We start from the raw sequence: 16,562 nt of genomic DNA, 5'->3' as shown, positions 1-16,562 counted from the left end.
AGAGGAGAACGTTCATTAACAGTGTAATTATGTGGCAATTCCAGAGAAATTGATTATTATTAGCTTTTTATGATCACACTAACAAAGTCAACGATCCAAGATGAAACAGCAAAAATGAGTGCTTCGACAGTATTCAGCAACAAGATATCACCAGGTAAGAGAGTGGATGTATCTGAAACCAAATAATACCTGAAGTCAAAACGGCCATCTCCCACCAATTATAATGATGGATGTGCTCTGTTAAAGCCCGATCCACTTCAGTGGGGAGATCCCAGTATGAGAGGCCATGTAAGTATGCAATGACACATACAGTATCTAGAAGTGGGTGGGTGTTTATTCTAAATACCCACATCGCTGGGGTATTCGCACCTTTAACCAACAGAGAGAATTACAGGTAGTGAATACAGATAATTCCTTCAAGAGGGTTATTGCTTTAACAAAATCTTGTGTCACTTTCTCTAACATCCATCTTCAGACCCCMAAACATAGCACCGAGCCTAGATACCCGCATATAGTCAGAACTGTCATTTGCCAACCACGTCCTCCCCTTTGAGGCTCCCTGGTTTTATAAAATAGTAATTAAAAACTCTTCTCTGTGACCTGAGAAGGTTTTTCTAAAAGGAGAGCAAGGTGTTGCAATACTTGAACAACAGATTGGTATTTTTGAAGGTTATAATAAAGTAGGGGAAAGAGAATAATCATTATTGCTCTTTATGGAATTAGTTTGCTTTYGGATACCCCGCATTGCAACTACAACATTATTCAAGAACACCCATCACAGTGCTTAACAAGATTTAATGTACATTTATTCTTAACATGTGGAACATATAAAGATTTTATACTGAATAAATGAAATTCATTAAGCCAGAGGAAAAGGAGGAATTTACATCAAGTTTTTTCTTTTTTAACTACATTATCTTGAAATACAAATGCAGATTCTTGTCACTGAAAAATCTTTGAAGTTGTGTTTCTTCCTTTTTTTCCTGTATATATTTTTTTGTCTGTAGACTGGTAACCATTTTCTTAAATCAATCCATACGTAACCATTTCCACACCTTGATTTATAAAGCAAATTGTGATCGGCTGCTCTCCCGAAATAGAGCATGACTTTATACATACAGAAACTTGTACATTACCCTCAGTTGTTGGTTTTCTGTGTTGGGTTTTTTCTTTTTTCTTTTTTTTTATTATTTTCTGGAGATATGGCCCAAATGAAAGAAAAAATAGTTCTACTATCACTTTGTAGATACCACATCATGAAAAAGAAACTAAAAACTTTGTACTAAAAAAAAAAAAATGAGGGTATGTTTAATGTACAACTTCTATATACATCACGGCCCTTAGGCAATAAAAAAATATTTTAAAAAATGATTAAAGGAATTGTGAAGAACTGTCATTGTGGAAGGTCAAAAAAAAAAAAAACAGATGTAGACAAGACAGTTCTGGTGAGGAAGCAATTGATGTTTATCATCAGGTTTTGTTTAAAAATCTTTTAACTTGAATTTTTTGTTTTGTTTTGCTCCTAGCCTAATGTAACCATTTCTCCTGTGGAGAAACCAGTATCATTTTGTATATAGTTTTGACTACTGACTGACACCCTCCTTGATCCCCTACACCTACATCACTAGAATCTTCTATTGCACAGAGCTTTGGGTGATGGTATACAAGTTTTTTTATATTTTTTCCTTATTTGAAAAAATAAAACACACAGGAACTTGGTATGTTGGTAATTTGTCACCTTTTCGTTTCAAAGTGGTGAAATTTTTTTCCATCATACAATGGTTTGCCATAACATTTTTTTTTTAAAAAGTCACTAGTTCGCTTCCCAAAAAATATGCAATACAAACATGGAAAAGAACATTGAAAAGGATAATCTATGGAAAAAAAAAAGTGTGACCTTTGAATGTACTAGACAGCAACTTTGGTTAAAAAAAATAAAATAAAAAGATGTACTTATACACATAGACAGCAAATATTAATTTCATAACTGTTCAAATTAATAATTTCTTTAATTCCCAATTGGTAAATAGTGAATGGGGCAGAGGAGCAAAGATTCTTTTTTTTTCCTTCTTCCTACGTTGGATAAACAAGAACAGAAAACAGCCAGTTATATGTGACCCTCTAATCTCCACTCACACATGCTTGGCTTCTCACTTATGTCATAACTGCCCAATCTGAAAAAGTACATCACAGATGACAGATGCAACCAGAGAGTTCAGGACAGCAGATATTGAGATATCCAGCAAACGACCCTCGTGCAAAAGGAATTCTGAGCGGTTCTCGTCCACTCTAGCCATGGCCAGCAAGGCCTTGGCTGCCCTGCACATCATGTCTACGCTAGGTGGCTCCAGAGGTGGAGGCTGCATGTGCATGAGGTTATGCTGGCTCTGCTGGTACTGGGCCATAGTGACCCCATCCTCCAGGAAGCTTATCAAGTTTCCGATGCTTCCCTTCTGCACAGCTATTGCCCTTGCTGCTAATGTGTCCCCCTGGGCAAGGTTCGATAAGAGCGCCATGGACATTTCTCGGCAGACCGGGTTTTTGCGGTCCCCGACGTACCTAACTAAAGTAGCGTAGAGTTTCTCCTGACGACTGAAGGGGGGTGTGGCCAAGATAAGGTCCACATTATTGTCCTGGATACTGAGCTTACACAGGGTCTCCAGCACAAGTCTCTGAGGCGAAAGAACTGAGTTGGGCCCCACGGTTGGAAAAGGATCCTGTGCCTCCGCAGATGGGCACACCATCCAGTGCAGCAAGCCATCCAAAATTGGCAAACAGATGCTTTCTGTGTAAGCAGACAAGTCTAGCTGCCCAGAAATGTTGGCTAATGTGACCAATGTATTATCCCTCAAGACCTCGAGGCAGTCCCACCACCATTCATCCTTGCTGCAGGCCACCCCTTTGTCCTCCTCTTCCTCTTTTTCATATGTCTGTGGTGCTCGCTTTCTTTCTGGATGCTCATGGTGAAGAAGGATCAACTTTCCCAGAATCAGCACCAAGCCTGGATGTTTGGACATTTCGGTGTCATTGCCAGGCACAAAAGACAAGCTACGGACGATATTTGACACACAGATGCAGCGTTTGGCCAAGGAGTCTTGCCAGTGGGTTATGGTGCATAGAGGAGTCTCATCCCGGCTCCTTGGCTCGTCCTCTAGCAGTTTAATATTCCGGTGGCTTTTGGCTTGATGGATCCCAAAGGGAAATTTACTGCTCTCTGTTTGGGAACCAGGGTTTGAGTCTTCAGGTAATGCTCCTGGCCGAGCTGAGAGGACATCATCAATGGTAGCTGTTATACTTTTTTCTTGTTGTTCCTCAGATTCACCTTTCCCCTCAAGGTCCTTCTTTTTGCTTGGAGAATTCAAGGGAGGAGGGGCTTTCCTGCGTGGAGGAATCTCCATCTTGCTTTCAAAGTGAGTCTGGATGTGCTCAGTCGTGTCACCACCACCAAGCTGCCAGTGGAGAAGTCCACTATCAAATTCCTGAACACGTCCAAGTTTGTCAGATCGGTCAACAACAAACAGATTATTTTTCTTTACAATCTTTATTGGCAGCTTGTCAAATTTACTGGCTTGTTTTGGCCTCTCACTTGGATCAGCAATGGCACCMGGAGTGGAAAAAACAATGCTCTTTTCTTCTCCTTCTACCTTTTCATCCTCCCCCTCCTCCTCATCTTCATCAAAATAGTCAATACATTCATCGTTCTCCTCTTTCCCAGTATCCTCTGCCAAGGACTGGTTATCATCTTTCTTGGCTGCTTTGTGATCAAGTGCTTTATGACCTGGGTCTCCCACTTCATATTCCATAAGGATTCCAAAAATGTCAATCAGGCATTTTCTAAAATATTCTACCAAAAGCTCAAGAAATCCAGACAACTGAGGGGAAAAGAAAGAACATAAAAATCAGATACATATTTTTGACTGCATGGAATTTTATTAGGAACAGGGAAGTGTACATCTGTGCATAGTTCCCTCCTTTAGCTTTGGACTTAAGACTAGATCCTGCATGGCAAAAGCTAATCAAAGCAAATTYTTTTATTTTTTATCTACTGAGTATATTTTCTGGTCTGCAGACTATCACGGTGCCATTTGTTTAAATTGTAACAGTTACCAGAAGGACAGAACTTTATTCACATTCCTCCTTTAAGCTACAGTAGACATCTAACCTAGCTGTTCTGTCCTCTTGGTAGTGCCTAATACTCTTTATTGTCTGTACAGAGAACTCAAATTTCTAAATAATTTTGGTTCTCTGAACTGTATTTTTATTAGATGCCTAAAACTGACAATATGAATATTCTTCCCCTCCTTCCATGCTTCTCAGTCTCTAAAACCAACTGTCCAGCCTCTGGGACTTAGCAGGACTGGTTCTAACTACTGACATCCTAGACTAATATCCCATCTCTATTGGAATAGTTTTCTTCATGCTGTCAATATTTAAAATTGTTATTGGAGCATGGTGCTGTAAGTCACCCTTTAGAAACAGTTTTCATTTGAGCTTAATCCTCTTAATTAACTTGTAATGACTTTCTTACTGAAAGACAATGGTTGGACTTGATACTAATTTACCCTCTGTGGCTTTATTATTAAAGATGCTTTGCTGTTACTATATTCAGCCTGATTGTCTGACTTTTAATGGTTGTTTTAATTGTGGGCTAATAGGTGTTCAGCAAAACATATCCTTTTGTCCTTACACCAATGTTAATTTAAATAATATTTCATATAGTTTCCCTTAGCTAGATGACCATGTCTATGTTCTGTATTCTCTTATGACTGCCAAACTCCAAAAGAATTAAGAACAAACTTACATTTATGAACTGCAAGAATTATCAATAATCATACAGAGTCATGACTTCCAGTGCAAATCAAGTTCAAGGCAAAAGTAACCAAAGAAAATCTAAAGTCTGTGTGGTATTCTGCGTGACTTGCACAGGATGCATTAATGCAATTTCTAGCAGAATTTGCATGAGATGCACTTCACTTAATTTCAGACACCTGTAACAGCTACACACCTAACCTAATTATCTGGATTCCTTTTATAATCAATGGTTTTATAGGCCATTTTTAGGTTATGATTCCCCTGACCTATTTGAGATCTGTACCTTAGAATGAGATGAATCATGCTATAGTTATCTGTATTTCTAAAAATAGATGGGATGAAACATACAATTTGTGTCTACTGTAACAAAAAGGTCATTATACTTAAACAAACAAAAAACTCCCATGAGTTACACTATTAGTAACCAAAGAGCAGATAAACTGAATATTTAATGTGTAAAATTTTATATCATGCACATTATATTGCCATACCATCTATTACTAGCACTTAACAGCCAATGGTTAGAGCAGGGCTGAGAAATGCTGGCAAGCAGTGAGGCAAAAGCATACACAGTTAAATGCTATGTTACTTGTGTGCAGTGTATAGACAGTAGAGTTTAGTCTTCAAATTGTCAATCTGATATTTCTGTGCAAAGTTAATTTACTGGAAGGAGAAACCAAACAAAATGTATGCAATTAAGAAACTTCAGCAGCCTACTATTGGACTAGTGAAATAAGACAAGTAGTGACCCCAAACCAGTCTCAAATCAACTTAACATTTTGAAAAGCCCTTTTTGGAAACACTAGTTAAACTAAATTATTAACATATTGCTATTTTTGTAAGGATTGTCCTCATATTATGAGAAATGTGCCTGTGCCAACATTAGCCTTTTGCTATTGCTGAAATTCTGATACTCCTGCACAGTCTTTTTCACAAGAGGCACCCTTAATTTAAACTTATTATTTCCACTATTACGTCCCAAAGCTATCTCTTGTTGCTCACTGTTATCATTAAAAATGGAAGTTTTGCGATATTCACATTTGTATTAAAGAGATCAATTATAAGAGTTCAGCATTTTCTCACATGTCTTATTTCCATGTTCTCTCCTTGGATGGCTGAGAGGTATATTGCTTTCCCACCTACCTGAGAGAGGTTGAAAGTAGCAACAGTGCTGTCATCATACAGAAGAATATTAATAGTGTCTAGCGCCCAGGTACTTTCAGCCAAAAGACCAGATTTGAGAGACATCATCACTCTCCAGGCCTCAGGAGTTACTGCAGAAAGAAAGGAGGGAAAGTAAAACAGCATTAGTACATGCTAGGAGACCACTAATGAGTTTTCAAAGAATAAACTATGACATGCTGAAGATGCAAAATATAAATGAAGTTGTTTCAGTTATGCAGAGTGTTCATAAACACTGCTTGTTCAAGACCGTGGTTTCATGGTTTCACTTAGCTTTGTGCAGTTTTTCTAGAAAAACTGCTGCGTTGCCTTAATTTGGGGGCATACTGAAACAGGGCCATTCCTGGTTTTGCTGAAGCTGAAATAAAGTTCTTACAGACTTCTGAGAAGTTAAGTAAAACAAACAGTTCATAAATAAAAGCAGAATATTCTGTCAGAAGAATGGAAGCTTGGATCTGTGATATGTGGTAACAGGAATTCAAGACAGGAAGATACTTGGGAAAAAATACGGGGAAAAACAAGTATGACAAATAATACTGAATGAATAAATTCAAAATGAATTTAAAAAAAAATGAACGAAAAAATTCAAAGAAGGCAGAGACTGTAAGTACACAACAGAACAGTATTATCCATTGTGAACTTCTATGGAACAAGAATATAGAAAACTTTGCTCAAATAAATGTTACATTGCCAACTGAACAGACTTTCTGAAGGACCTTTCAACACATGAAATTTGAAAGTCTGAAACAAGCTTGATCTTTATGCAAATGTGCATTTTGGAGGCCTCAGGGCTCCATATAAAATATTGCCTTCATTTCATGTCAAATCTGCTGGACTGAGTTTTACCCATCATCCTCACTGATGCAGATATTACTACATTTTTATTGAACACAGTCACATTATAGTTACCAAAGTTAAATATTTGTCAAAATACTTTTCCAGTGTAAAATGGAAATCAGAATCGAAGTCTCTTTCTTCCTGCCTATTTCTGTATTTGGCTTTTGTTTTCATGCTTACCAATATCTTTTGAGGTAATCTTTCGTCTTGGTTTTAAGACTGGTTGTGATGCTTCTACAGAGCCTGGGGGGAAGGTAATTTCTCGCCTAATTGGTGGTGGCTGGGGTGGAGGTCCTGTGACCTGTGACACTGGAACTGTGGGTATAACCTTTTGCATCTTCATGGAGGGTAGGAAAGGAGACTTGCTTGGAGACATACGGTTTTCCAGAGAGCGCTGGAAGGATGCTGGACTTGGAGCTCTAGAGATGTGGTTTGGCATAGAGGGTGGTGTCTGGTAGGATGACTGAGGAGGTCTAGTGATAGGCTGCATGGAGGCTGAAGATGACATATAAGAAGGCTGCCGTTGGTTGACATGAGAAGGCCACTGACTCTCGTGGTTTATTCTCTGGTCAGGTACCATCATATCATCAGTGCGATTCATCCCTGGATATGGTGGGGCCTGTGCAGGGCCTCCTGGACCTTGCCTATTCTGGTAAGGATAAGGCATATCATTTCGTGTTGGCCACATGTTCTGCTGAGGACCTTCACTGGAAGATGACGACTGCATGGGGCCACCAATCATCTGAGGAGGTATTCCATGCTGCTGCATTTGTCCTGGGCCCTGCATCCTCTCACGGTTATATGGATATGGATACTGTCCCTGCATGGGCCTCCTGTCGGGCCCAGTGTAAGCGTTGCTGTACTGGTTATACATTTCCTGCTGCTGGTTGCCATACTGCATATTATACATATCCCCTTCATGGCGTTTGGCTGGAGGTCCGTACATACCATCCATGTGTCGCTTATAGTTCTGAAAAGAATTTTTAGAAAGAAAATTTGTCACTTGTACTCCCGATAAATATAAGTACACTAGCTGAAAGCTCATTTAAAAAGCTGAAGGCTCCCAGTTCTGGAGGGAATATGCTGATTCCACAGTCAGGCTTGCACTGCTACGGTTAGGCTTGATCCAGTGCCTTCTTTTTAAGCCTCTGTTTTGCTGTGCTTATAACTTAATATTAAAAGGAAACTTATCCTTGGGCTAAATTTTCTTATGCTTACTCTCATTTTCTCCCTTTCCCTTTCTGTTCCTATCTGTCAGAAAAAATTCTATTTGTCACTTATGACACGCATGAAAAAGCACCAGTCTTCACCAACTAAGATATTTTCACTTCTTTTTTATGGTTAGTCTCCTAAAAATAATTCAAAAACCACTCAGTGACTTAATCTTTTCCATGGACCAGCACTGAATAAACTTTTAACACACCAAGATATGCCACAAGTATACATGTCTGAAACACTGGATGTTGCAACAGAGCACAAGCTACACAAAATAAATTTACTAGTAGGAGAAAACATTCTGCTATGTTTGCTACTCTTTGCACACTTGCCAGGAACATGGTCCTGCTTCAGCAACCATCCCTCTCCCCAAGTCCTCCTGTTCACGCTTAATTTAATATGAGATTATTTTAGGAAATGGTCAAACCCAAATATTCTACTCCAGTTTATACACACTCTCACACTGCTAATCAGTAATGAATTAAGCAATGCAACTAACCACTGCCACGTATGGTTTATTCCCTCTTTCTCACCCTCTCAAGAGGGGGAATGTTGCATGAGGTAAGCTGTTTTACTCTGGGAGGAGGTGAGTTGTTTTTAAATCATATAAGCTTGTATGTGTTTATCTTTAAGAAGGTAGGACAGAAAAGACATCTTGTGGTTTGAGGAGAAGGTGGTGAGATTTGCAATGGTCCTTAGTTCCTGTGGGAGTTTGTTCCACAGTTCAAACCACACTGAGTGCTCTGAAGCAAAAAATGTGCATTAAATGTGCAATTTTTGAATATATGATCTGCAGTAAATTCAAAGTTATGGCTCCCCCAGAAACCTTAACTCAGTCACATTGCACAATGTATACTAATGTACTAAAGTTTAAATCAGATAAAATTCCATATGTATTCAATATGGGTCAGTTAAAACAGCTCTGGGAATCATAAACTCATCTTTGAACTTTGGTGCATGTAAAACCACAACTACTGTGTTGCATGAACGTAGGATTTTTTTTCCTTTTAACTTGCTATAGTGCAYTCTCCCTATCTGAGAAATGAAGACCATGCTTCTTTTCAGCACTACATAAGTTACTGTGGTAAATTCTGCACTTACAGCCAATTTATACATTAAGAGCTGGCTTGGGAGTTGCCCCACCTAAAAAGATGATGCCTGTTTTTGCCAAAATGATTCAAAGTGCTGAAAATAGACACTTAGGAATGAAGCATGTGCCTTTTTTAAAAAAGCAATTCAATGTCCTTGTATATGTAGTGGCAATATGCCTAATAGTAACCAATGGAAAATGCTGAGCACAGTGATATATCTGAACTCCCTCTCCCTCCTGTGTAAAGCTTCAGCAGGTGACAGAGGACTGCACACTACACGTTTCTTTCCACCTGGCAAGTGGAATTAAGGAGACCTCACAGAGGACAGCAAGACACCAATGTAGGTCACTTTTTGCGTAATAGCTCTTAGGGTATGAGCGTTCTCACAGGAATTGAAAAACCTGTGTCAAAGGGCCTCATTAGCCCCTGGAGTTCAGGCACCACACATCTCCTTCCCAGGTCATTCCCTAGTTTTCATGCTGCAGGAAGCCTCAAAAGGGCCAATTTTCATACTCCTCTTGCATGACTATGCAGTGAGATTTAGGGGGATAGAAGGGAAGAATAAGCAAGAGGCAACCTTACTCTCTAGTCAGGGAAAGAAGGGGAAAACTATGGGAGTGGGAAGAAGGGCCAAGGCCAGGATWCTTGCCCTTCATTCTTCAATGCTTTTCTGCATTAATGCATTTTGCATTCAAGAGCCATTGTACAAAGCACTGAGAACTGGGCCAAATATATATACATATATATATGTGTGTATATATATATATACACACACACACACACACACACACATATATATATATTTTACAAATTCCAGCTGCCTCTTTGCATACATGAACACTTGGTTAATACATTCCCCATGTATATTAGTATGACATTCATAAACTGTTCTATGTTATGTATCCTTGTACTTTCCTCACTAAATCACCTCAAACTGCTAGCTCAAAAAACATTTTTTGATTATGTTATTTGAGAGGTAGTTTGAACAAAACAGCTATGCAAGCAATTCTGAAATTAACTTTAGATAGGTTACATTGTACTAAAAACGTAAGATCTCTTCTGATTTTACCGGATTTCCTAGTAAAACTGTATCCTAAACTGAAAAGTTCTGTCTGAAATTGGCTGAAAGCTAGCTTACATTTGGATATTTATATTATAGATAGGGAAATGCTTTCTATTTGTAAAGCTCACTTCAACATTAATTACTGCCTAATGAGCCACATGCAGGATGAAACTGATCCTGCTGAAGTCAGAGGAGTTTTGTTATTGACTTACGAGACTGAATCACATGTAGTAACAATACACCTTACAGAAATCCTCCTAATTAATATCATTTGTATTTTCAAAGATGTTATAGAGTTTGTTTTTGCAGAGAGGCTAAAGTCTCCAAATGTCTCTATTCTCTCATACATTTGTAACATATCATTACCAGATATGTTAATACCATCTGATATATATTAAAGATAGATTATTCTTTGACACTATCTGGACTTTGACATTATCTAGTCATTTAGAATGATCCACCGCAGCATTCTGAATAACTGGGAGCATTGCACGTTTTTTTTTGTGCCAGTTTTCTAGTGGGCTCACTTGGCTGCATGACAGCTGATGAGGCCCTTACCTTTGCCAGTCAAGCAGCTTTTCATATTTGTTTCTGGAAGTGGGGCGGCATCACATTACTAACCTTTGAATTATACTTGCCCAGTCTGCTGGTTATTAATCTGGGACATTCATTTGATACACCTTCAAAGCCACAGAAYATCCATTAAAATTTACACTCTTCCAGTGTAATGAACACATTTTGCTATAGTGGCATGTGCATTGCTTATGCATTTGAGCTATGATTTGCTGAAGTTTGACCAGAACTATAGCAGTCCCCTGTGCCAAAAGACATACATTGTACAGATTTCTGAATGTATAGGGAACTTTGGAGGGATGTTCTATTAAATACATGCTATGAATGTAGCTGTTTTCCCCTTTCCTACCTGCTGTTGCGGATACATTCCAGGTTGATGCCCTCCATATGGTGGTTGTCCTGAGGGAGGTCCTTGTCCTGGATATTGCTGCCCATATGGTTCATGCCTAAAAGGAAGCATTCAATTCAACACTTAGAGCTGCTGGAATTTTCAAGTCACTTGAAAAACAAAATTGCTGTGATGATCTTACATCTTGAAGATATTCACCWTGGGGAAACAAGCTAAGGCACAGAGTGGTAAGGTCCAGAGCCTAATGTACTAAGCTCTGCTGGAGCTAGTAGTGGAAGGAAGGGGGTAAAGCAGACAGAAGGAAGGAAGAGCAATGAAGATGCAGCAGAGAGTTTTAGGGGTAGCATTCAGGGAWGGAAGCAGGGTATGGTCAGCAGGGAACAAAGGCAGGCAGCTGCAATAAAGTTAGGAACCAGCCATAGTAGGAAAAGTGTCTGGTTTACAGCTTAAAGGTGCCAAGTCATAATTCTTCTGTTTTAAGAGTAGGTCTCCAAGAACACTACTTTCTGGATTGCTGAAGAATATAATCAGTAGTCAATTGCTGATTTAAAGTGAAGCTGTCCTTCTGTTTGGACCATAATGCCACAAATTGAGTACAAATATCATTAATGTTACAATACGTAGCATTTAAACACATCATTGCTGAGTAAAAACAGTACTAACTGCGTTTCTGCTAAGGTTCATGTTATTTTTAATTAAAGCTACCTAATGAAACATACGTATAAAAGGCAGAGTTGAATTTACTCTTGGAAACTTACCTGTGGCTCCTTATGACCTCTGAGGGGCACTACAGTGCAATTGCAATATTTTTAGCACATCTTAATTAATTTTAGAGTGTCAGTTGAAAGGAAGCACTTGGAAAGTATTAAGACTGATAAATAAGATTGTATTGCAGACCAGTATGTCAGCAGTTCCTCTCTGTCACTACCAGAGTACACATCTACAGTTTGAGCATAAATATGGAAGTAGTATATCAAGGCTCAGAGAAACAAATAGAGGACTGGGGAATCTAGAATGTTAAAAGAACTAACGAGACCTGATTTTTCCAAAGGTATCAAAAACTCACATTTTTCATTGACCAGAGGAAAAACAATAACTATTCAGTATCTTCAATAATTTTGATGTGAACAGAGATAAACTATCTAGTGCCAGTTAAAAGAATAATATAACTGATAGAAATTTTCTACMGTTGTCTGAGATGATACGTGCAATAAGATAAAGCTGAGTAAAGGTAAACATATATATACGGGAATACTTTCTAAATGTTACATTTCTTAGCCACAGAATAGCCACAATCCAAGTTGTAGAGGCTTCAGAATTTCCATCATTTAATGCTGCACTGGAGAACTAGGGCCTATAATGGTTCAGTTCAGTGCTGGTGGAGAAATACACCAGCTAACTTGTACACTCCTTTTCTAACATCTACAGTTCTATGGATGCACAAGGTCAACTGATTCTCCAAAGACATCCCCCTCCCCCTGGAAACTAAGCCAACAGTAAAAAYCTAAATAAAAATAGACAAAGCAGAAGTAGCACACCAGGAAGCTGCATATTCTGTCTACGTGCTCTCACAAAAGCTGCTAGCACTTGTTATCTGGTTACTGCAGATATTAAACAGAGAAATCAATGTTCACCTTTGCTGGCCAGGGTAACGATTAGGAGAATACATGCTTGGGTCACTGTTTGAAGGCACCATGTTGCTTTGACCAGGTGGTCCCATACTGCCTTCAGGACCCAGCCCATGATCCGACCTAAAAAATGACAAAGGAAACCTCATTCTGTAAAAAGCACTTACTCTCCAAAATTGCCAAAAATAAAAATCCTTAAGGAAAAAGTCTCTTGACTTAACACTTCCACTGGAACTCTCAATCTCACTGACTCCCCAGCAATGTGGCTTGTTCAACAACATGATTATAACTGTGTTATTGTATATATCTACTGCTTCAAACTGAAAACTGTTCCACTGTTACACTTTTAAGACCCACACTGTGCTATTTTGGCTACACTCAGGAAACTAACAGTGAAGCTTAAAAGTACAGGGCCTAATGAAAGTAACAGTGGGAATACAGCCATAATTGCAAAACCTACTGGAATACTTACTATAATCCAAACATTCACAAACCTCTCTGTCTGCTATAATAATGCTCAGACATCAGTGATTTTATGATTTTTTTTTCCAAAGCCTTTCCCAGGATAAACAAAAGGAGACCAAATTTATTTTTGCTTACTTCATTGAAAGATAAATTATGAGGATCTTGATGGATACATTGCAAGACTGATGTCCCTACAACTCAGACAACAGACTCCAGACTCTCCAAAGCCAGTTCACTATCAGACCACAAACCAAACATATTTAGGCTGTGAATTCTGTTTTTCATAAAAAGCCCAACAAACAACTGTTTAGCTGCAAACATGGCAAGATGACTAACTCAAGTGCTACTTTAGGCCATCACAGCTCGGCACAGCAACCAGCCAAAGGCAGCTGTCAAACACACCCACTTGCTGATCAGCTCCAGCTTGAGAGACTTCTAAGATGTGATGATTCTCTCCTTATTAATTTCCGTGAACAGCTAAGCTCAGTCATTACCAGTGGCTTGACTCCCAGTGATTTAGTAAGCTGCTGTGGGAAATGTAGACTGCTATGTTCTCTGCAAGGTGCAATAGGAAAATGAGAAGGGGAGAGGATCACTTCCACTAATGGGCTTCGYTTTTTGCTGAAGACTGACTCACCTCCTGTCATAGCCACTTCCATAAGAGAACTGCTGTCGCTGGCTCATGCTCATGTTGGACATTGCTCCAGATGGACTCTGATTATACATATCTTGTATTCCACTGTTGGGCATTTGTCCAGGGGTCATGAAAGGCTCATTGCTTCCAGGCACTGCAATAGTAAGGTAAAAGAAGAACTGCAAATTAAACATATTATTCTGAGTGTTTGAAGATATCTTTCTGAGTTCTATTAAATGATGTATTTTAAAATAATGTCCAGATCCCTAACCCTGCCAAGTAGAATTAGCTGGAGTCTGACAAACCCTCTGGAGTGTGATGAAAACACATGAAGCAGCACCACTACTGAGATAATGGTGAGAATATTAAGGAGCTGTGAGTGAAGAAAGTAATCTCATCCTAGGGAACTGGGATCATCAGGCATCAAGGCAGCTTCTTCCCTATGGTCTTCACAGTTGAAACTGAACCCTCTCTTGCCTCTTTTTCACGCCAAACAATGCYAAATATGAATGCAAGCACGAATCTTGCAAAACAGAAGGTAAAAAACTCCTCATCATTTGGATTATAAAGCTGTCAGAATCAGCCCCCCRCTCCCCCAAGCTCTCATATGCACATGTATACATACTCCACGTGGGTGGAGTATGGGCTGAGACATTTCTATTTTTACTTAAGGTAAATCTGAAATGTATGGCAAAGTGCAAAAAACTCACCTAATCTCATGTGGAGTTGAAAACTAAAGTGAGTTTAGAGCAGAGGGACTTGCCCCAACCTTCAACTGTGTTGTACTAGTATCCATAGTCCAGGCAAAATTTGGATTTAAACAAAAGTTTTTTTTTTTTTTTTTTTTTTTTTTTTTTTAAGTCGCATCAGTTCAACTGTCTCTTTCAAACTATGTCCTCACTTCATCACATATTTCATGATTTCTGGCCCTCTGCTCCTCATTCCTCCCTTTTGCTCCTTTTCAGTCCTCCCAATTTCATCTCCTCCAGCTGCTGTTCTCTCTGCAGCCATTGTGAGCCTTGCTTGCATTCCTTCCTTCCACTTTCTTACATACAAGATATGCTAGAATGATTCATGTTAAGCATATTTTACAATATCCACAAACATATCCGTAGGTGAAGCACCCAAAAGCACAGTTAACTTTTGCATTAATTTTATTTTTGCTTTCTAAAAAAATTCAACTTCAAGTGTGTTTATCACCTTTTGCCAAGGGCTGTCAAAGCGAAAAAAACCTAGCCTTACTCTGAAAAATTTGTAAACTGAGACAAAGAGGGTTAGGAGACTTGATCAGTTCTGCCCAGTGAATTTCTAGCTCAGCCTTACTTCAACCAGTGATATTGCTTCATAGCTTTATATTTTAACCCTGAGAAATGGCACCTGATTTGCAAAGTAGCTACTACATTCAAGAAGCATAGTGAAAAAAATCTAACCAACCCAATGAATTATTGCAAGGTTGTTCCTGAAATGTATCCCTATAAGCAATTTAGGATTCAGTTAAGTACACAATGTGACTCTGCTGGGGCAGGGGAAGACCGAACATGAATGAAACACAGCTGCACTATACCTCCATTTTTCCTACAAGGATACCATCTTACCAATGACAAAATTAGGTAAGTATGCAAAGATCCCTGGTGAGTTCGTTCTGATGATATGGATATCTGGATTGCACAAGTGAAAGTTGGGAAGAATACACTGAAGCTCCCACAAAGAAAATACCTTTTCTCATTCCACCGAATGGATCTTTATTCGGCTCATACGGCATCCTTCCCATCATATCTGGCATGTTGATTCCCTGCTGGTATGGTGCATTTGGCGTCATGGAGTTTCGCTTCGGGAATGCTGAATCGCTTACGTCAGAAAAGGGATCATGCACGCTCACTGCACTGTTTCTAGCAGATGAAGAAAACGAGGCATTAACATTATGTGTTCATAAGAAATGTGAAAGCAAACTGGACTACAGCACCTCCAGTCCATGAAGCTATCTTTGGCCGTGATTAGTGCAACACACATCTGAGGAAGATACAAAAGCTTTTACAATGCACAGTCATTGAAAAAATCTTTCTGTTTTTTTCCCACGCTCACCTGGCTACTTACCTTAAAGGACTGTGCACTCCCCTACTAATCATGTAAAACTCTAAATCTTTTTGGAATTTCCCTAAGCTGTTTGCCTCACTGCCCCTAAGGCAGTGAGCTCTACAGGTTAGTTATATGCTTGTATCAAAATGATAATGCTTTTTTTTATCAATTTCATATTTATTACCTTTCAAGTTTACCAAGCATCCCCTTGTTCTCCTACTAGAGGAAAGACTAAACAGTAACACTTGATTTACCTCCTAATATCCTTGACTTTTATGGAGAGGTAATAACCTTTCTAGCTGCAGCCAACTTCATTCTAAAGCCCTTAGAAATTTGGCTCAGAAAATGGAGTTTCCCTAGTAACTACCAGATTTATTCTTAAAGCAAAAGAAAATTTTTACATAGTGGGAAGAAAATTGACTCTCAGTTACAGGTGATTTTAAAAGGTTGTTGTTACCTTTTCTGCATTATTACCGATGTAGAAAATAAACCGTAAGTATATTAAGTTTGGAAGTTTCTGTAGATTGTTTAGGATTCAGTGATGTTCCGACTGAAGTCAACAGGAACTTTTTTTTCTGGATTTCAGTGGGCTAGGGACCTTTAGTGAATGCTTAGAAGACCTCACTGCAGATTAGGC

General features: G+C 38.9%; 1 protein-coding gene across 1 annotated transcript in view; it reads right to left on the bottom strand.

Annotated features, from left to right (window-relative positions):
• Positions 1-784: 784 nt before the first annotated feature.
• Positions 785-16,562, bottom strand: part of ARID1B (AT-rich interaction domain 1B) — a 337,486-nt gene continuing 321,708 nt past the window's right edge. The window contains 7 exon segments of the mRNA XM_085297989.1: positions 785-3,872; positions 5,956-6,086; positions 7,012-7,801; positions 11,123-11,219; positions 12,757-12,873; positions 13,853-14,003; positions 15,566-15,738. Of these exon segments, the coding sequence (XP_085154115.1) occupies positions 2,160-3,872; positions 5,956-6,086; positions 7,012-7,801; positions 11,123-11,219; positions 12,757-12,873; positions 13,853-14,003; positions 15,566-15,738 (3,172 nt within the window). The 3' untranslated portion in view covers positions 785-2,159.

This window comes from Rhea americana, unplaced genomic scaffold, assembly GCF_003343005.1.
Source record: "Rhea americana isolate MKP2758 unplaced genomic scaffold, rheAme1 scaffold_134, whole genome shotgun sequence".
NCBI lineage: Eukaryota > Metazoa > Chordata > Aves > Rheiformes > Rheidae > Rhea > Rhea americana.
This window is presented reverse-complemented; position numbering and strand designations above follow the sequence as displayed.